This window comes from Lepidochelys kempii, chromosome 21, assembly GCF_965140265.1.
Source record: "Lepidochelys kempii isolate rLepKem1 chromosome 21, rLepKem1.hap2, whole genome shotgun sequence".
Lineage (NCBI taxonomy): Eukaryota > Metazoa > Chordata > Testudines > Cheloniidae > Lepidochelys > Lepidochelys kempii.
The window spans coordinates 17,662,335-17,683,473 of NC_133276.1; the positions used below are offsets into that span (position 1 = coordinate 17,662,335).

The following is a 21,139-nucleotide window of genomic DNA, read 5'->3' on the forward strand; positions in this document are numbered from 1 at the left end:
CTTTCAATTTTCATATTGATCCCCATCTTATCCAATTTAACTAATAATTCCCCATTTGGCACGGTATCAGACGTCTTACTGAAATCTAGGTAAATTAGATCCACTGCGTTTCCTTTGTCTAAAAAATCTGTTACTTTCTCAAAGAAGATCAGGTTGGTTTGGCACGATCTACCTTTTGTAAAACCATGTTGTATTTTGTCCCATTTACCATTGACCTCAATGTCCTTAACTACTTTCTCCTTCAAAATTTTTTCCAAGACCTTGCATACTACAGATGTCAAACTAACAGGCCTGTAGTTACCTGGATCACGTTTTTTCCCTTTCTTAAAAATAGGAACTATGTTAGCAATTCTCCAGTCATATGGTACAACAGATTCATTAAAAATTCTTGCTAATGGGCTTGCAATTTCATGTGCCAATTCCTTTAATATTCGTGGATGAAGATTATCTGGGCCCCCCGATTTAGTCCCATTAAACTGTTTGAGTTTTGCTTCTACCTCAGTTATGGTAATATCTATCTCCATATCCTCATTCCCATTTGTCATGCTACCATTATCCCTAAGCTCCTCATTAGCCTTATTAAAGACGGAGGCAAAGTATTTGTTTAGATATTGGGCCATGCCTAGATTATCCTTGACCTCCACTCCATCCTCAGTGTTTAGCGATCCCACTTCTTTTTTCTTTGTTTTCTTCTTATTTATATGACTATAGAACCTTTTACTATTGGTTTTAATTCCCTTTGCAAGGTCCAACTCTACATGGCTTTTGGCCTTTCTCACTTTATCCCTATGTGTTCTGACCTCAATAAGGTAGCTTTCCTTGCTGATCCCTCCCATCTTCCACTCCCTGTAGGCTTTCTGCTTTTTTTTTCTCCCATCTTCCACTCCCTGTAGGCGTTCTGCTTTTTCTTAATCACCTCTCTGAGATGCTTGCTCATCCAGCGTGGTCTACAACTCCTGCCTATTAATTTTTTCCCTTTCTTGGGATGCAGGCTTCCGACAGCTTCTGCAGCTGTGACTTGAAGTAATTTCAGGCCTCCTCTGCCTTTAGATCCATAAGTTCTTCAGTCCAATCCACTTTCCTAACTAATTTCCTTAATTTTTGAAAGTCAGCCCTTTTGAAATCAAAAACCCTAGTGGCAGATTTATTTTTGTTTATCTTCCGTTCAGTTTGAACTGAATTAGCTCATGATCACTTGAACCAAGATTGTCCCCTACAACCATTTCTTCTATGAGGTCCTCACTACTCACCAAAACCAAATCTAAAATGGCATCCCCTCTTGTCGGTTCAGCAACTACTTGATGAAGGAATCCATCAGCTATCGCATCCAGGAAAATCTGAGCCCTATTATTATTACTAGCACTCATCCTCCAGTCTATATCTGGGAAGTTAAAGTCTCCCATGATCACGCAGTTCCCATTAGTATTTACTTCATTAAAAACATTGAAGAGGGCTCTGTCCATATCCAGATCGGATCCCGGCGGCCTATAGCCCACCCCGAGCACTATCCCAGGGGAGGCTCTCGTAGTTTTCTTCCCCAGTGTGATTTTTGCCCAGACGGACTCAGTCTTATCCCTTCCATCGCTTCTTATTTCTTTACATTCTACCTCCTCATTGATCTACAATGCTACTCCACCACCTTTGCCTTTATTTCGGTCTTTCCTAAACAGCACCTCCCCTTCGATACCCGTACGCCAGTCGTGACGACTATTCCACCCTGTTTCTGGTCTCCCTGGAATAGCTGGTTTCCCTTCCTGCACCAGTAGCTCTGGTTCCTCCATTTTGTTACCTCGGCTCCTCGCATTGGTGAACAAACATCTTCATTTTTGCTGTTTGGCCTCGCTCACATTCTGTACCCGATTGGGCACGGTCATTCTACAGCCAGTATGACCAATTAGACTGGTATCCACACTGCCCTTCCTCCTTATGTCCATTCTCCTACCCACGGCTGTATCCTTTCTTACTTTGTTTTCTTCCCTCTCAATGTTAAATCCGGCGTGGAGATTACCTGGACATCTCCCAACCATCTCCCCCAAATTCCTAGTTTACAGCTCTCTTAATCAGTTGTGCCAGCCTCCATCCTAGAAGTCTATTTCCTTCCCTACTCAGATGAAGTCCATCCCAAGAGAACTGTCCTCTGTCCATGAATGCCTCCCAGTGGCCATACATCCCAAAGCCCTCCTGATAGTACCACTGCCTGAGCCATCTGTTGATAGTCATAATCTTGTCACACCTTTGTTGCCCTTCTCTTGGAACAGGCAGAATCCCCTGCTTCACTCACTGTTCTCGAGCGTGTCCTGCAGGAGGGTGCTCCCCACCCACCCCAGCCCACTTGAGCTCCTCATCAGACCCCTGCCCTGTGTGAGACACAGGCCCATTGATTGTTCACTACTGTGTCAGCAACTCTGTCAGGCCTGACATACTACACCTAACACACTGTTGCCATGATATATACCCAAAAGGTGGCATGTTGAATGTCATTGAAAAACTCATATCTCACTAATCACTAATATTCTTGCCTGATGTCTGTAAGGGGGATGTACAAAGGGTTATGGATATGTGCTAGGATTATGTTCTTAAAACGTGTTTGGCAAGCAATGCATGAACTTAGGCTGCCTTAGACAAAAGAATGTGTACTTGCTTGTATAACCAGCCTGGTCTCAGGCAGAGACAATGAAGGTACATTTACATATAAGGTAAACAAAGCTATCAAGCAGGGGTGGAGCCAACACAGCATTTACACCCCAGAAGGAGCAAGAAACTGTATCTGGGGATACATTTCAGAATAATCCATTTCAAAGGTTTACTGGGCTCTAAAGACAGGGGGTCTGACCCTCAAATGATACATATTGAATCAACAGATTGTATACAACATTACTGTGTGATAGAAGTGTATTGCCTGAGATCTTTTAGGAAAGCCTATAATACACTAGTCTGCATTAACACTATAGCAGGAATTATGGATATTCATTGATATAACACTTTAAAGTTGGTGACCAGACATAGGGTTTTCTCCCAGATAGGAGAGAAGGCAGCTACCTGTCTGCAGTGTAAATTAAGCCTTATGGAATCAAAACAATGGAAGCCCTATTTACATATGAATCAACAGGTGGATGGGAAGCCCACAGGAACAGAAGAACAGCAGGATGTCCTCCTGCTTCTTGGAACAGGGTCAATGAGCTTTGGGAGGTGTAAGCAGAAACAGAGAGCCATTCAGGTATCCATTTCTTGGGGGATTCCAGGGGCTGGAGCTCTTGAGATCACAGAACGTCTGAGCCTTCAACCAAGGGGAAGGATTGTAACATGCTGAAATTAAGTTTTAGTCTTAGAAGTCTATTTTTACTTTTGTTTGCTTGTGAACCCTTCTGTCTTTATTCCCTACACTTGGTATCACATAATCCTATATCCTGCTGTTAAATGAACTTGTTTTACTTTTACTATAAACCAGTTCAGGCTGTGATTGAAATCAGAGTGTTTGTCAAGCCCCAGTTAAATTATATGGTTTCTTTACAGGAGCAGCGAACTGAATAACTCCTAGGAGTGCTACAGGTGAGGGCTGGACACTGTAGGGAGACGTCTCTGGGGAACTCAAGAGCTGGGGGTCATTGTCTGTTACCTGGCAGGCAAGGCTTGGACTGGCAGAGCCCTGAAGAGTTTGCTGGCCAGGCAGCCTGCTGGGGCGTCAGGAGTTAGAGAGACAATATCCTTTATTGGCCCAGCTTCTGCTGGTGGGAGAGACAAGCCTTTGAGCTACACAGAGCTCTTGTTCCGATCAGGAAGTTGGCACACAGCAGAACTCCCACTTGCTGAGGCTGAGAGGAGTAACACTGTAACTCCAAGCCTGGGAACCCTAGCAGACTGTTACACTGGCAGATGGCATTGGGAAATTCGGGAGCAGGAGGATGTTGGGGTCACTAAAATGATTAGGGGTTTGGAATGGGTCCCATGTGAGGAGAGATTAAAGAGGCTAGGACTTTTCAGCTTGGAAAAGAGGAGACTAAGGGGGGATATGATAGAGGTCTATAAAATCATGAGTGGTGTGGAGAAAGTGAATAAGGAAAAGTTATTTACTTGTTCCCATAATATAAGAACTAGGGGCCACCAAATGAAATTAATGGGCAGCAGGTTTAAAACAAATAAAAGGACGTTCTTCTTCACACAGTGCACAGTCAACCTGTGGAACTCCTTGCCTGAGGAGGTTGTGAAGGCTAGGACTATAACAGGGTTTAAAAGAGAACTGGATAAATTCATGGAGGTTAAATCCATAAATGGCTATTAGCCAGGATGGGTAAGGAAGGGTGTCCCTAGCCTCTGCTTGTCAGAGGGTGGAGATGGATGGCAGGAGAGAGATCACTAGATCATTACCTGTTAGGTTCACTCCCCCTGGGGCACCTGGCATTGGCCACTGTCGGGAGACAGGCTACTGGGCTGGATGGACCTTTGGTCTGACCCACTATGGCCATTCTTATGTTCACCCTGCCAGGAGTCACCAAGACCATGTGTGATCTACATGCCTGTAGGCTGGCTGTTGGTGTCAGAGCTGTGAGCCATGGCAGAGTAGCATCTAAGGCACCTAGAGTTGCAGGGCAGGTGGGGACACAACCCCTTACTGGTCTGGGTTGAATTCCAAAGCATCACACCCCGCAAGCTTCTGCAGTTGCCCCGACACACTCCCTGAGTTGACTGAATGCCATCCAGCTGGTCTGTCTCCGAAGTGCACCCAGAGAACATCCTTACGTGCTCATGCTTCATACCATCCACTACCTTTCCCATGTCTCACCCTGACACCGAGTGGCAAGAGGAGCTGCCATCTGCAGAGGGTGGAAGCTCTAGTGTGACAGTCTAAACTCCACCCTAATTCCACAGCCCATCGGGGGGCATTAGCTGGTGGCTCCTCCATGGAGCCGTGAGCATGGGCATATGTCTGGCATGGTTCACAGAATCCCCTGACACCCGTCCCTTCTGCAGCAGGAGAGAGACCCTGGTGCACACCTATGCAGAGTGTGCCATGCTGCAACCCCTCCTCTGGCTGCTCCAGGGCCTCACGGAGAATCTGGCTGCACTTTTTCCCGCCCTGCCTCATCCATGCACACCCCATCCGTGGCCCCACAAAGTTGCAAGACCACCTCGTCTACCTCCTCCTGGTGCTGGCCAAGATGGCCACCCATCACTTCAGGAGGAGGAAGCTGGATGGGGGGTGACCGGGGCCTGTTTCCAGGCCCTTGTCCAGTCATGCCTCTTCTGGGTGGCGTCCGCTGACACCTTTGAGTAGTGGTTGGCGCTCTTGGGTAGATAAGGGGTGGGGCGTCACCAGCCAGTGAGATGTAAGAATAAAGAGATGTGAAGTGAGAGCCGTGCTGTGATAGCGTGTGAACCTTGTTTGATTGCACAATTGTGAAAGCGTACTTGTGTTTTAAGACTTGGTGTAAGTAGCGACATAGTTATACCAAGACTGCGGAGAATGGGGTGTGGGTGTGTGCACGTACGATGTTCCTCGCCTGGGTGCCATTTAGTCTAGGGCCGGTCCCGGCCGCTCTAGTCATATTGACAGGTTTCAGAGGAACAGCCGTGTTAGTCTGTATTCGCAAAAAGAAAAGGAGTACTTGTGGCACCTTAGAGACTAACCAATTTATTTGAGCATGAGCTTTCGTGAGCTACAGCTCACTTCATCAGATGTTTACCGTGGAAACTGCAGCAGACTTTATATACACACAGAAATCATGAAACAATACCTCCTCCCACCCCACTGTCCTGCTGGTAATAGCTTATCTAAAGTGATCAACAGGTGGGCCATTTCCAGCACAAATCCAGGTTTTCTCACCCTCCACCCCCCCACACAAATTCACTCTCCTGTTTGGAAAGGAAGATGATGTCTGTCTGTATCTGTACAGTGAATTTGGTGAGGAGAGTGAATTTGTGTGGGGGGGTGGAGGGTGAGAAAACCTGGATTTGTGCTGGAGATGGCCCACCTGTTGATCACTTTAGATAAGCTATTACCAGCAGGACAGTGGGGTGGGAGGAGGTATTGTTTCATGATTTCTGTGTGTATATAAAGTCTGCTGCAGTTTCCACGGTAAACATCTGATGAAGTGAGCTGTAGCTCACGAAAGCTCATGCTCAAATAAATTGGTTAGTCTCTAAGGTGCCACAAGTACTCCTTTTCTAGTCATATTGATACTGATGAAGTCATATCCATTTACCCTAGCTGAGGATCTGGCTCCAGGTCTGGGAGCTGGGCTGGAGTAAATCCATGAAGGGTTTTAAACAACAGGGGCCCAAAATTGCTGCCTGGTGAAACTCTAATAAAGTCAGTGGTGTCAACCCTGAGAGAAGAATGGCAACTCTGAATAGGGCCCTGCAATGATGTGGGGAAGGAGCATTTGGGGGGGCCAAGAATTACTCATGGGGCGGGGTGCTGAAAATTGCAAGAGCTGCTACTAATGTCTGTAGTGTAATGAGCTCACTGGTGTGTCCCCGCTGTTTTCTGCTGGATGGCTTCAGAACTGCTCAGCTGGGGGTCATAAGCACTATACTGCTAACAGCTAATGGAGATTCTCCTTTAGCTCCCCTGCTTAGCGTTACAGCTAAAGTTCCAGGCACAGACAAAGCTACAGCTGAAGGGGTGGGAGCGGGTCCTGCCTGCAGTGAACTGGCCTCGGGCTGTAGACCAGAGCCTCCCCTGGCAGGACTCCAGGGCAGGCAGAGCCCCCGGCTGGGGCCGCCTGGCTCCATTCCTGGGTTCACGCAGAGCCCGCTTTCTTCTCCCACGCCGCGGGGCTCATCCGCTGCTTCCCAGCCAGCCTGACCCCGCTAGCCTCCGGCCCCCGGCGGCGACAGGGCAGGATCATGGCCTCGGGCAGGGCGAGGGGCTGGGGGCTTCTGTACCAGTGTCCACCGCGCTCCCCCCGCTGGACTCCGCTCCGCTCCGGGCCCCTTCCCCCTCCCGCCGTCGAGCCTCCCTCCCCCAGCCGGCCGCTGCTGTTCGCCCCTCCCGCGGCGGCTTTGCAGCCGGGGGGGGCTGCGGTCGGCCCCCCCGGCGGAAGATCCGGTGCTCGGCTCCTGGCGGATCGTTCGGTTCCTCTTCGTCTTTCCGCCTCGCTTGTGCGCGGACACGCGGCGGCGGGGGGGGGGCTGGTCTCAGCCCCCCCCGGCGAGAACGGAGGCGCTAAGGCCGGGGGCGTGTCTCAGCCCAGGCGCTGCCCTCCGCCCGCCCGGCAGGGCCATGGCGCGCCGCCGAGGGGGCCGAGCTCTGCCCCGGGGCAGGGGGGCTGCCCAGTACCCGCGGGTCTGGGTCACGTTTCCGGCTCCTCGATCACACCTCGCTGGGAACGATCCGCCGCGGCTTGGAAGTGGCCCTTCACATCGCAGGGGCTCCTTGCTCCCTGCTCCCCCGGCCGACTCCGCCCCTGCGCGGGGCTCGGCACAAGGCGCGGTGAAGAAATGTGCAAATAGAAACATTTCCCCCCGGGGCACCAAGGCTCCCAGAGGAGCTGAGCAGAGCCCAGCTGCTGGCAATTCCCCGAGCCAAAGGTGACGCAACCGGCTGTTGCGAAATCTCCAAGCCCCAGGCTGGAGCCAGAATCAGCATCTAGGCAGAGCGCCAGATTCTTCCGTTTATTGTTGTTTCTGTTAGGGCAGGGTGATGCTTTTTGGGGTGACCTGAGGTGTCTGGGGCAAATCACCCCCCTCTGCTTAGAGAGGGCGAGGGCCTTGTCTGTGCCCACCAGGGGAAAATCTCCCAGTTCTGCTGGCTACTGGTACCGCAAGCAGTGGGCTCTGGGCGCCCTGAGCCCCCCTCTGTCCGCGGGCTACCAATTAACATATCCCACTGTTACTTGAGAGCCTGGTTCCTTTGCCTTCTGGACACCCGCAAGGCACACCCATCCACTGCTCCCTGGATGCCCTGCACCTGGTTCCCCAGCCTCCCCTCAGCTCCCTGCTCTCCTTAGCTCACAGCACTGAGATGTGGCTATTCTAGAACCAAACAGGTTTATTTAACGGAGCTTGAGTTAAAGATTCAAATAAAAGGACACACGATGTCAAAGGAAAGGTAACATGCAGTCTACAGCCCACATGTATTAACAACTAACAAGTCTCTTTTCTGGAATAAGGTATTCCTCAACCAAAGCTGAGTGCTTGTTCGGTTCACAAAGCTGAGATCCGCCTTTCATAAGATGCTCCGGCTGGCAGAGTGTCTCCTCCATAATGGATAACTACTGGGGCTCTTCATCTCCAGCACAGTTACAGACTGGCTCTTCCCCCAGAGGTCCCCTGTTCAGAGACATTTCTTGGGGTTCTTTTGTCTCTGTAAATCTTCAAGCTTGCACCTGGTCCAGACAGTAAACACAGGGCTGGCTCCCCTGATGTCCATTGTTCTCAGTGTTGATTGAGTGGGACCTGCCTCGCCTCAGGTGACAAGTTTCATTTTGACAGGCCTGAAACCCAGCACCCTGCAGGTTACATGCTCTAAAACTCTCCCGTACAAATATCCTGCAATACCCCAGAAATCAGCCAGTGCTCGGCACCCAACCCCCTTCGGTGAAATAGCCAGAGGATGGTCAGACCCGGGGTACTATACCTGCCTGGGCATGTCGGTATGACAGGTGGTGCCAGGGGTGGCACACACAGCAACAGACAGTCCTTGCCCCAAAGAGCCGACAGTCGAAGTCAGTCCCCAAACTTTTAAGGATCACACCCTCCTGTCCACACCCACCCACCCCTGGAGCCAGTGGGGCCGCAGCTCCAGGAAGGGAGGAGGGACTCGGTAAGGGGGCTGCAGCTGGGGGTGGGTCTAGGGCTGGAGTGGGGCTGTGGCTGGGGGCTGGCAGTGGGGCCTGTGGCCGGGCGCAGCTCCACTCCTGGCCTTGCCCTCAGCCTCAGCCCCAGAATGGAGCTGCGGCCAGTGGTGAGACTGGGGGCTGGTGCAGGACCGTCAACGGAGCCTCACTGAGGCTAGGGCCAGGGCCAGGGCCGGAGCAGGGCTGGGAGCCGGGGACGCAGCTGGGAGCGGGACTGGAGCACAGCTGGGGGTGGAGAGGGGATGGGTGTCACTCCCCCCCCACCCTTGTGGGGGCTGGCCTGGGTCCCACTGCGCTCCCCCAGACATTCCTCTGCACCCCCTTAGGGGAGCGTGCCACACACTTGGGGGACCTCTGGTCTAAATAGATATGACAGGCAAAGGGGGGGAAACCGAGGCAGAAATGGGTGAAGTGTTGCCCATGGTCACCCAGTGGCAGAGTCAGCAAGAGAATTCCTAGTCCAGTGCTCTCTCCACTAGGCCATGCTGCCTTTTCCAGAGTATTTTTACTGATGATGACGCAGGTGGGGAGGACCTGTCCCAGCTGTTCTGTTCCTATTCCACAGTGGATCCCCTTTTCATGACTCTTGTTCTAGCACTGCTCGGAGCAGAATGTGTGGGACGGGGCTGATGCCCTCTGAAAATACCCTTTGGGGAAAGCAGAACATAAAGCGGTGTAAATCTTTGCCTGTCCTGCAGGTCAGGGTGGGAGTGTGACTCCGTGGTTAGCACAAGGGGTGGAGGTGGCAGGACGACTGGGTTCCGATTCTGGCTCTGATGCCGATGCACTGCTGTGTGTGACCCCTCTGCGTCCCCAGGGAATGGAGTCTATCAGGGTGGGTTGGAAAGCGCAATGGCTGTGGGGCACGCCAGGATCCTCAGAGGAAATATACTGTTCTGTGGGGAGACCCCTGGCAGGGGGGCCTGGATGACTCCTCTCCTGCTCCAATCCCTGTCTCAGTGTGGATGTGACTATCTGCCTGTAAGTGCCACCTAGGGCAAAGATACACCCCTGAGGCATGTGTTTGTGGAGGTGGGCAGGCACCAGGGTGGGGTGGGGTGCCAGGAGCCCCCATATTCCACAAGTGCCCATTGCAGAGTTCTTTCTCCTCTCCTCTGAAGCTGCTGGCCCTGGCCCCTGGCCAAGCCCAGAGACGGCTACAGGGACCCCGGGGCTCAGCGGGCCTGGAAACAGCTGTGATCAGACAGGCCTGGGTGGGGAAGCTGCGGGGGAGCCCCCCAGGGGCGCTGGAGCTTTTTTGCAGTGGGGGGGGCTGCCGATGGAAACCCTGGAAACCATGTATTTGGTGTCTGTTATTTCCACTTCGGCACCCCTAGTTCCAGCAGCACTGACCCCATCTCCATCCAGGCATTGCCCCAGACCATGCACCTCCCCTGGGAGCAGGCGGGCGCCGCTTCTCGGCCGCCGGGGCCTGCCGGCGCGCGGGTTTCGCTCCAGCCCCGAGCTCGCCGCATCAATCATCAGCCAGGGGAGGGGCGAGCGGGCCGCGCAAGCTCTGGGGCGCCGCGGCAGGAAGAGCCGCCGCCGGCTCCGCAGCTCCGCCTCGCCGGCCGCGCACGGAAGCGGAATGTCGGCGGGCGCCGCGGCCCCCCGGGGCAAGCCCCCCTTCCAGAAGCGGGGCAGCCTGCAGGCCCCCGCCGCCGCAGGTGAGCGCCGGCCGGGCCCCAGGCCCGCGGGTGGCGCCCCAGGCCCGCGGGCGGCGCCGCCTTTGTTCCGCGCGGGGGGCCGGCGCTCTCCGCTCGCCCAGGGGCCGCGGGGACGGGCGGACGGGGGTCGCTGGTTCCCCTCGTGGCCGTGTGGGCCCGGGCGCCGCCGCCGCGGGGGATCTGGTGGTCGTGGGCGTCTGGCTGGGGGCGCCGCTGCGGGGAGGGGAGCAGCGGTGGCAAAGGCCAGGGATGGATCCGGGCGCGGGGAGGAAAAGGGGACCCCCGCACCCCCCTTTGCGCGCGAGTGTGGGGCCGGGAGCTGTGCGGGCACGTGTGTGGACGTGTGGCGCCGCCTGCGGGGGGAGCGGGCAGGAGGCAGGGACTGTCGTGTTGGGGGCACGACTGTCGTGTCGTGTTCCCTGCCTGGCTCTGGGCAGGAGTGCGCTGTCCTGGTTAGAGCGGGGGCGGGGGCCGGGGTTCCCTGCCTGGCTCTGGGCAGGAGTGCGCTGTCCTGGTTAGAGCGGGGGCGGGGGCCGGGGTTCCCTGCCTGGCTCTGGGCAGGAGTGCGCTGTCCTGGTTAGAGCGGGGATGTGGGGGCCGGGGTTCCCTGCCTGGCTCTGGGCAGGAGTGCACTGTCATGGTTAGAGCAGGGATGTGGGGACCGGGGTTCCCTGCCTGGCTCTGGGCAGGAGTGCGCTGTCCTGGTTAGAGCGGGGGCCGGGGTTCCCTGCCTGGCTCTGGGCAGGAGTGCGCTGTCCTGGTTAGAGCGGGGGCCGGGGTTCCCTGCCTGGCTCTGGGCAGGAGTGCGCTGTCCTGGTTAGAGCAGGGATGTGGGGACCGGGGTTCCCTGCCTGGCTCTGGGCAGGAGTGCGCTGTCCTGGTTAGAGCGGGGGCCGGGGTTCCCTGCCTGGCTCTGGGCAGGAGTGCGCTGTCCTGGTTAGAGCAGGGATGTGGGGACCGGGGTTCCCTGCCTGGCTCTGGGCAGGAGTGCGCTGTCATGGTTAGAGCGGGGGCCGGGGTTCCCTGCCTGGCTCTGGGCAGGAGTGCGCTGTCCTGGTTAGAGCAGGGGGGTGGGGGCCAGGGTGCCTGGGTTCCTTCTGTTCCTAGCTTTGAGCCATCCCCAATGAGTTAGTGGCTGTTTCCCCATTTGTGAAATGGGTGTGATGCTCCTCGCCTGCCTTCAGCGAGTGCTTTGAGATCCTGGGCTGAAAGCTGCCATGGAAGAGCCAAGTGTTATGTCCCTGTGAGCCCTGTCTGGTCTGTGGGTGTGGGTGTGTGTGTGTGGCATGGATCTGTGGGCACAGAATATATGGACCAAACCAAAATTTGGGGTCATCTCTGAGGTCTGGAACACAGCCACCACTACTTTTGGGGGCCACACAACATTCTCCCTCCATTGTATTCCAGGTCCCCCAGTCTGCAAAGGCAGGTTGCTGCAGAGATGCCAAGCCTTGGGCACACCTGGCTTGCGGGGCCTTGGGCAGCATCCTCTAATGTTGGGGGACCTGGTCCCTGACTTTGATGTCAGCTCTGCAGGCCAGGTAACCCTGGGTCCTGTTCTCTGGCTACAGGATACTAGTGATGCCTGTTATAGTCAGTGGGGGCTGCTTGTATCTTGCGGTGTGAGAATCATGCCACTTCAGCACAGACTTCAAAACTTGACCCCTAGGGGGACTGTGAATGTTGGGTGGGTCCCTGACACTTTTGGGTGTCAGGGACCCACCCAACTTGTCAGGTGTGGGTGCCCCACAGCGAATGCCTTGCACCCAGCTTGTCAGGTGTGGGTGCCCCACAGCAAATGCCTTGCTAGGTTAGATGAAATCCAGCTTAATACTGAATCTGGCCATTGTGCCATCTAGTTCACTGTCCTATGTCAGTCTTGGGCACCATAGTATCTGAGCGCCTAAGCAGCTGGTATCCTGATGTGTCAGAGGCAGGCGGGGAGGGAAAAGCCCATAATGCACCTAGCTAATCTGCAAGTGAGTGTTGTGTTGTGCCCTCATGGTGCTGTGTTGCATGGACACATTATTCTTATTCATTTATTTTATCATCTGTTACCATTGCGCCTAGAAGCCCAGCTGATGCTGATCAGCATGCTATGTCTTTGGGGGAGCGTGTATTCATATGGCTGTGTCAGATGGACACCCTGATGCTAACCTGTGTCTGTGTGTATGGGCGTGTGTGTATGTGCTGATTGCCCTGGCCGCATGGGGATAGAGATGTGTGTAATTCTGCGTGTGGATCAATACCTTGTTTTTCTTGCCTGTAATTATAATTCCTGAAATGGGTAGCAACCTCCTTAGTGATATGCCTGGCAAGCCGCAGCCCGACAGTGCTTGGTGAGGCACGTCACTGCTTTCCCCGCTGTGCGCTCCTTCGCATGGGGAGGTCAGGTTACAGAACCTGCACGGCTCCCACGAGACAGAGCCACCTGGGCCAGGGGAGTGGAGAGGCTGACTAGAGGAGGAGGAGGACAAGGCAGACAGGATTCCAGCAGAGGAAGAGTCACTGGGTTGCACCATCCCTCTAGGGTGTGAGGAAGGTGGTGAAATCAGCATATCTGTGATGCAGCTGGTTCTGGGACTCAGAGCCAGTATGGACAGGGCACTGCTGTGAGGAAGCTCATGCTGGTGAGAGCCTACTGCCAAGGACACACTTTGCCTCATGCAGACAGCTGAGGTGGGTTCTGCAGTCCCCTGGACTGTGGGAGGCATCCTGCAGACAGGGAGCTGACTCGGGCTTGTGGGGCTGTAGATGTTCAGGTTTGGGCTGGAGTCCGGACTCTAGGACCCTGTGAAGTGGTCCTGTGTCTACACTACAGTTAAACAGCCCCTTAGCCTGAGCCCTGCGGGTCAAGAGTCAGCTGGCACAGGCCAGCTGCGGGTGTCTAATTGCAGTGTAGACACACCCTTAGAGGAGATTCCAGCTTGGCTGCGCCTCGGTGTGAAGCTGAGACCTGCAGCCCAGGGATGCTGGGCTTGGGCAGAAGTCACATGAGCTCCAGGGTAACTGAGGAGATGGGGTAAGGGCTGATGGCTGACCCAGGTCTTTGGGGCGCCTATTTGATATTTGCTGGCAGGTTCCTGGAGAGTCAGTGCCTAGGCGCTGTCTGTTCCCATGCATTGCGTGGATGGGTGGCCCCCGCTCCCCGAGGACGCAGCAGCAGAGCTATGTCACCTGCTGCCTAGACTCTGCCCCTACGCCCACCCCAGCCTGGGGAAATGTGGGTTTGTGCCAGGCCCAGGGAGTCTGCTGGTTTCTGCTGAGCAGATGGTGGGCTCGAGCCCCACATTTGTGGTTGTTCTTAATTACAGGTTTCTCGGTGCCAATTCACCCTTCAGGACCCTAAATCTGAGCCTCTCCTTGTCCTGCTTCCTCCCTGTGCTCCCCTGAGATCCCTTCCCTGCCACCCTCCTGCCATAGTGCAGTCTCTGGCAAGCATTGCTCCTTGCCAGATTCCATCCACCTCCCCTCCCTTCACTGCCACTGCTGCTTCCCAGCATGAGATCTGAGGCGGGGCGGGTGAGAGGGGGTGATAGGCAGCAGGGAGTGCATGAGGGGGGCCAGGAGCTAAACTGCTGCCTATTGGTCAGAGATGCCAGCTTTCACTCTAGGACAATGACTGCCCTTCGAGGTGTACAATGCCTTAGGCCTCAGTGGGGGATTGGTCCTGCTTTGAGCAGGGGGTTGGACTAGGTGACCTCCTGAGGTCCCTTCCAACCCTGAGATTCTAGGATTCTAAGGCATTTTATGAAGGGTTAAGGCCATTGGTTACTGACACAGCCTGGATTAGTAGAGAATTCTTTGCCGCATTCTCAGTGAGCAAACCCCGCTGGATGGTAATTATTCCAGGAACTGTTAATCAGATGCTGCCAGCGCTCTAGAAAGCGTGGGCTCCCAAGAGCAGGAGCACGCTAATATCACAGCTACCTGCTCGCCAGCTTGGGTTAAAGGTGCCGATGGGAAGCCTTCATGAGAAGATGTCCTGGGGTTTCTGGGACTTGGATCCTGTAGTCATAAGAACACTTAGCACTTATTAATTTCTCAGCCGCAGCTCTCAAAGCACTATGCGAATCGTAGGCAAGTAGCACTGTCCCCTTGTTTACCTGGTAGGGAAACTGAGGCACAGGGAAGCGATTCATCCCAGGACACACAGGTAGTTTGGAGCAGTGCCAGGAGTTGAACCCCGGGACCTGATTCTCTGTCGCTCTACAGCTCATGCAGACACTGGGTGTAGAACATTACTGTTCTGATTCACACTTGTGTTGAACTGATGTAAATGATGGCACAAGGGAAGTGGGAATAATTGGGTGGATGGTCTTGTGACTACTAGTGGATAGGGAGTGGTCTAGTCGAATCCTGTGATACCCGAATGCTGCAGAGATGCTTTAAAGTGTCCCATAAACCCCTCACAGGCACTTCAAGCTATCCCAGATCAGCCTGTGGGGGAATCCCACACCCTGCACACACGGTGCATGGGGACCCTACTGAAAGGCCTGTGGTGAACTTGCTCTGGTACAATAAGCCTGTTGACTTGATTGGCCTATTGCTACGCTTCTGTGTTAGAAAGTTTTTCTCCCTGGCAGGAGGGCATGTTAGTAGCTACTTAGGCAGTGCAACCCCACAGTTAGTAACAAGGAACTGGAATCCAGGACTCCTGGCTCTGTCACTGGCTTGCGGTGTGACTGGGCGAGTCACTCATCTTTGCCTCAGTTTCTCAGTGACTTGCCTACCTCCCAGTGATGACATCATCGAGGAAGAAAACAATTAGAAAATGAAAAAAAAGAGTCTGTCTGCCAATGCTACTTGCAAGGCTGCCAAAGGGAGACAGAACATTAAGACCTGGGGTCAGGTCCTGGTTTGTTTGTAAAGTGGGCAGTGAAAGTTTAATAATCACACTTGAGTTCCGCTTGCAGCCATTTACTTGGCCAGTGATTTTCCACTGACTCAAGGGCTGGAAAAGACCCCTCAGGCTTCCCTGCTCCAGGATAGTCTCCTATGGCCTAGCCACCCATGGGATGGAATGGGAAGGGGAGGGGTAATTAGCTGTGTAGGATTTGGACTGTTACAAATCAAAGGTGTCAGGGGCAATGGCTGACAGGGGACTAGATTTTAGCTCTTTTAGGATTGGGGGGATTGTTGGATATTCTCCCCCGCAGCTGTGACAGCTACAATGGTTCACAGCTGCCCACCCCCACCCCGCAGTCCTTATCTGAAGCAAGGCAGGATTCAGTCTCTGGGATCAGTTTTCAAACATTGGCACCTAAATGGAAATCTCCATCCCACCCTTCAATGTTCCCACCTTGCGCAGTCAAAAATTATGGGAATTCCAGCCTAGCCTCTCTTCCTACTGGGTCCCACCTTCTGATGGAGAGATCTCTGGGGTCCCTTCCACCACATGACACCCCACTCCCCCTTACTCCAGCCTGTAGCTTCAGGATCTAGCAGCCTGGCTGAAACTTGATCTGTGCATGGCTATGAGACCTCTCGAAAGCTAAGGGCTCTGCAAGGACCCGGAGACTTTCCTTCTGGAACAGGGGAGGCCAGACGCTCCATGTGGTTATATGCAAACCCTCTTCCCCTTGATGGCTGATACCAGCTGGAGTGGCCCGAGCACAGGATTGGGAGTTGGGAATGCCCCTGGCTCTGCCACTGACTCACTGGGATGTTGAGCAAGTCACATCCCTCCTCTGGGCCTCAGTGTCCTCATCTGTGCCATGGGGATGGCTACACTGGCTCTTCTTTGGAAAGGGCTATGAGACCACTGGCTGAAAGACCCTGTAGAAAGGCAAAATATACATGGAGCCTTCCTGGTTGTTGCTAGCACAGTGTCAACTGTAGCATGGGTAGGAGGCAGGAAGGGGACCATTCTGTCTGCACAGCCCTCCCTGAGCCGGAGCGCTGCAGAGCATCATTTGAGGAACCTGACCTTGTGCAAGGGGCTGCAGCAGGAGGTTGCAGCCGGGTTGCATAACGGGGCTCCTTCCCCACTCTCTTTGCAGGAGTGGTTTTGCGTGTGTGCTGCAAGCTCCTGAGCTGGGGACCCCTGCCAGCTGGGCCCGGAGGCCAGCGAAAGAATCTGCTGAGAGAGGAAGAGGGGAATAGCCCAGGGGGACTGGGTTGGGGAGGGAGAGTGGGCATCTCCCATCGGGGAAACCCTCCTGGAAAAGAGGGTTTGGAGGGTGCCCCAAGGTGACTCTCATAAGGAGACAGGCTTGGCTCAGGGACGCTAACAGGGGCAGAATGGGAGCAGAGTTTGAGCCTATGCAGGGGGTTGGACTAGATGATCTCCTGAGGTCCCTTCCAACCCTGATATTCTATGATTCTATATAGGCTGGAGTGAGAGGGAGGAGCTGGTGACCGAGGGCTCCAGGTGCAGCAGAGAGGCGTAGGATTTGTGGTGCGCCCCTTTGGTGGTGATGTGCTACGGCCCCTTGGCTAGGCTCCAGGCAGGCTGCTTCTCAGCACCAGCCTGTTCCATCTCCGGGGACAGAAGCTGTTGTCCTTAATCCCTGCATGGAGATAAACCAGCCATCTGGGAGCGGATCCGAGGCTGCAGTTGCAGCGATGTGGTCCCAGCCAGGGCTCCAAACGCTGGCGCTGGGTCCGGAGGGCCTCAGGAGCTGGGAGCCCAACTGGAATCACTGGAAAGGGGCCCGATTGTCACAAAAGATGAACACCTGCAACTCAGGTGTTCACTCCCTGGAACACCTGGGCCCTTTATGGTATCCCCAGATGGACACCCCAAATGTATCAGGGGAGCTGTGTTAGCAGTGGCTGCCACCTGCTTCCAGCTACCAGGGTCCCCCCAGACCTGTGTTTGTTCTGTGAAGCCATGGCTGGAGCTGGGGCGTGGCTGCCAGGGTCCAGGGTGGGGAGGGGGAACTCTTGTCTGTGACTCATTGCTTGCACCCCAGTGCCGATGGCCAGACTTGTTTGCCAGGATGTGAGGCAATAATCTCACCTCACAGGTGCTGAGCCTGGGGCTGTCCCAGCTGGTGCTTCCTCAGGGCTGCCCATTCTCTCTGACATGTGTACCTCAGTTTCCCCATGTGTTCAGTGACTTGCCTACCTCCCAGTGTGGACTGCAATGAATGAATGTTTATGAAGCCGTGTGAGAGCCTTGCAGTAGGTAAGAGAAGGGCAGTGTATTATTTTAATAACATCTTTTTGCACAAAATGATGATGTCATTGCCAGGGGTGCTTGCTGCAGCCGCGCCTGATCAGCCCCCCGGGGGCTGTCCCCCGTGAGCCGTGCTCAGGTAGGAGGCGATGGGATGCTCTGTTGGGAAACAGTGGCACCTGACGTCCCAGCTCTGGGTCCTCCTCACCTGAGGGCAGTATCTTGGCATGGCTGCCCTGCCTCCCTCACCACTATTGCTGGCTGTTGCTCTCCCAGCCCTGGCTGTCTCCCCTCCCTGTCTTGTTAATAAGCAAGTAGCGGCATGCTTGAAGGACAAATCTAAAGGCAGGGCCTGAGGCCAAGCGCAGCCTGATCTAGGCTGTTCAGAGCCCACTCGGGGTGCAGAGAGCAAAGGATGAATCTGTCCTGATATTTCCTTACCCTAGATATTGGGTGGATCATCCGATCCCAGCCCAGCCACTTCTCACCAATCCCCTGCCCCCTGCTTGGACCAAAAGATGCTAAATTAGAGCCAAATGCTGAGCACCTGAGACTCCCATCAGCTGAAGTCCAGGTGCTTCGCATCCCCTGCCCCCGGAGCTGAGCCTCCGTTCTTCCCTGGCTGTAACATGTGGGGGGGGGGGGGGTCCAGCCGGGTTTAGGAGCTGTTGCCAGGTGTTGGGAGCAGGCAGTGGTGGAGTGCTGTGTCATCGGGGCGCCCCAAGGCCTCCCTCTCGCCATCCGGAAGGGAAGATGCCGCCCTAGGCTGGAGTCCAGCCCAGCTGCTGGGGAGCAGGGAGCTATGTAATAAAAGGCCTGTCCCTAGCTCCTCTGTAGCTTTACATCTCGGGGACAGAGCGAAGTGTGGGCTGGGCACGTCCATTCCCTCCGCAGGGAGGGAGGCAGCAGCTGCTGCTCCTTCTAGGTCCGTGTGAGTGTTTCATTGGTAGGTGGCTGCAGCACCAAGAGCCAGCCCTGGTAGCCAGCCTCACCCAGCAGTAGCCCCCACCCCCGTCAGCTACTGGGCCTCAGCCCTACAGGGAGAGCATTAAACCATACAACCAGAGTGAGACTTAATCTCCTCTCCTAACGCTAGCCCTGCCCTTGGCTTGTTCACTGCCTCCCTCAGTAACTCCAAGCCCCTGGGGGCTAGGGGAAGCCAGTGAGGTCAGACTTTGCCTTGTTCTGACTTGGGAGGAAATGGTGAGAGCGGGGTCGGGGCTGGGAGCCAGGACTCCTGGGTTCTGTTCCCAGCTCTGGGCAGGTAGGAGGATCTAATGGTCAGAGCAGGGAGGATGGGAGTCAGGACTCCTGGGTTCGACCCCAGCCCAAGGACGGAAGTGGAGTCTAGTGGTTAGAGTGGGGCGGGCTGGGAGCCAGGACTCCTGGGTTCTGTTCCCAGCTCTGGGAGAGGAGTGGGGTCTAGTGCATCAGAGCAAGGGTGTGGGAGTCAGGACTCCTGGCTCTTTGCTCTGGCTACAGGATAGGGTTTGGGGGTCAGATCGTTCTGTGAGTTGCACGCCCACCACTGGCCGGCAAGTGAGCCTGTGCTGAGGTAGCATGTTCTTGTGCCCCAGGCCCAGCCCGGCCCGGCCCGGCCCTCCCGCCTGGGTAGCCTTGGCCAAGCTGGGACACAGAGCCGCACAGGCTGAGCCAGATGCTCCAGCGCTGGGTGCTGCCAGGCTGGAGATGGGCTAAGCTGGCGCTGTGGGCTCAGGGCAGCAACCTTGGCGCTGGCAGGAGGGATCCTTGGGTATCGATGCTGCTTCGTGGGTGAGCCAGGCCACGCGTGCTGGCTCTGTGCCCAGTTCGCAACCCAGTGCTTCCGCCGCCTTGGGAGACAATGTCTCAGGGCTTTGTCTGCCTCTTGTACGGGGCTGAAATATTTCTGGTCTCCGCCCCCCGGCGCGTGGCTACGTTTGGTACAGCCCAAGCCGGCTTCAGAGCTGGAATCCTGTGGGATTGCAGCTGCACGGAGGAGGCTGTGAAACGCCGGCTGCAGCCGTGGCCGGAGCCGTGTCCAGCCCATGCCCCTTGTCTGCGCAAGGCTCCCCCCGGGGCCCGCGCTTGCTGCAGCCGCGCCTGATCGGCCCCCCTGGGGGCTGTCCCCCATGAGCCGTGCTCAGGTAGGAGGCGATGGGATGCTCTGCTGGGAAGCAGTGGCTCAGAGAGGCCCTGATGTCGCAGCTCTGGATTGTGTCTGAGCAGAGGAGCCTGCAGGTTTTGGGGGGTACCAGGTGTGAGGAGGGATGGGAGATGAAGCCCTGCTGGGGCACTGTGCTGTGGATGCTGGGGAGGAAGCCCTTCTAGCAGAGCCAGCCATGTAGGCAAAGGAGTGCGGGTGGGGGGCTGGGGTCTAGGAGTGGGGTATTTGCAGGGGCGGTAAGTCCCATGTGGGGGAGAGGCTCTGTTCAGTGTCATTGCATGGGTGGTACCAGGCTTCTGGAGCGGGACAATTATTTTTGAAGGGTGGTGGGGGCAGCCCATCCTTCCCAAGGGGCGGGGGTCGAGCAAGCAACAGCCGACAGACCCAGCTGCATTGGCTGCTGGAAGCCAGGAGCTTCTTGCGTGGAGTAGGTCTGTGCTGGGGGTGGCCTGCGCCCCGCAGCCGTGAGGGCTGAAGGACCATGGGGGTGCTCAGCAAAGGCAGCTTCTCTCACCACCCCAACCCCCGCCAAGATGGAGGCTGGGAGAGGGGAGCGCGGGTGGGGAGATGCAGCTGCATAGGGCAGGACTGGGTGCGGGGAGCAGTGCAGGAGCATTCAGGTGTGTTTGGAGCGGTGGCGGGGGGCTGAGGGGGAAGGAGTTTGGGTTGCTGACACAGCTGAGGCTCTGCTGCAACACTGCAGAGCCTCCCAGGCGAGGCGGATGCACTAGGATTTGGGATCCCCAAAGACTGATGGTGGAGATTTGAAGGAGTCCAGTGGATCTGGAGACCCTTGCCTGGAGGCTCTCTGAGCTGCAGCCCCTACCTGGCCCAGTGGCACACTCATTAGCTAACGACATGTTTGCTCTCTCTGGGCTTCCCAAGTGCGTGCTCGCAACCTAACGCAGGCACTGTCCACGTGCCATTGCCCTGGGGGGCAGAGCCAGGGGTTGCCAGGAGTCAGGAGAGCCTGGCACTCGTTGGCTTGCATTAGCCAAGCCCTGTCCTTGGGGCTGGCCCCACTGTGGCTGCCCAGCACCAACTGGTTCACCGAATGAATTGATGGTGCGTGCTGTGCATGGAGACCATTAGGAGACACGTGAAGCCATTGACAGCTGGAAGAGGAGCTTTTCCTTTCAGCCAGTGCCAGGGTTGGCCATGGGGCCTGAAAGGAGAACTCCAGTGGGGTCCTTTGCAAACACCCCTCACCCACCCTGGCCAGCACTGAGCTAAAGCCCGGGGAGCACTCTGGGTTGGAGGTCTGATTTAACCCTTTCAGGAGCCCAAAAGGGGCATCTCCAGGGCCGCCCCATGCACAAATACACCCCCATTGAGCGATAATCTGGCTATGAAGCAAAGTCCAGATATAAAGGGGTTAATGGGTCTAAGGGCTCAGCCTTTTGGC

At 55.5% G+C, this 21,139-nt stretch overlaps 1 protein-coding gene across 2 annotated transcripts in view; it reads left to right on the plus strand.

Annotated features, from left to right (window-relative positions):
• The first annotated feature begins 10,224 nt into the window (after positions 1–10,224).
• AMPD2 (adenosine monophosphate deaminase 2) overlaps positions 10,225–21,139 on the plus strand; it is a 40,917-nt gene continuing 30,002 nt past the window's right edge. The window contains exon 1 of one of the 2 annotated variants that reach the window (XM_073319590.1): positions 10,225–10,465. In XM_073319590.1, the coding sequence (XP_073175691.1) occupies positions 10,387–10,465 (79 nt within the window). In that variant the 5' untranslated portion in view covers positions 10,225–10,386. The remainder of the gene's footprint in view (positions 10,466–21,139) is intronic. The other variant, XM_073319589.1, reaches the window with a different exon arrangement.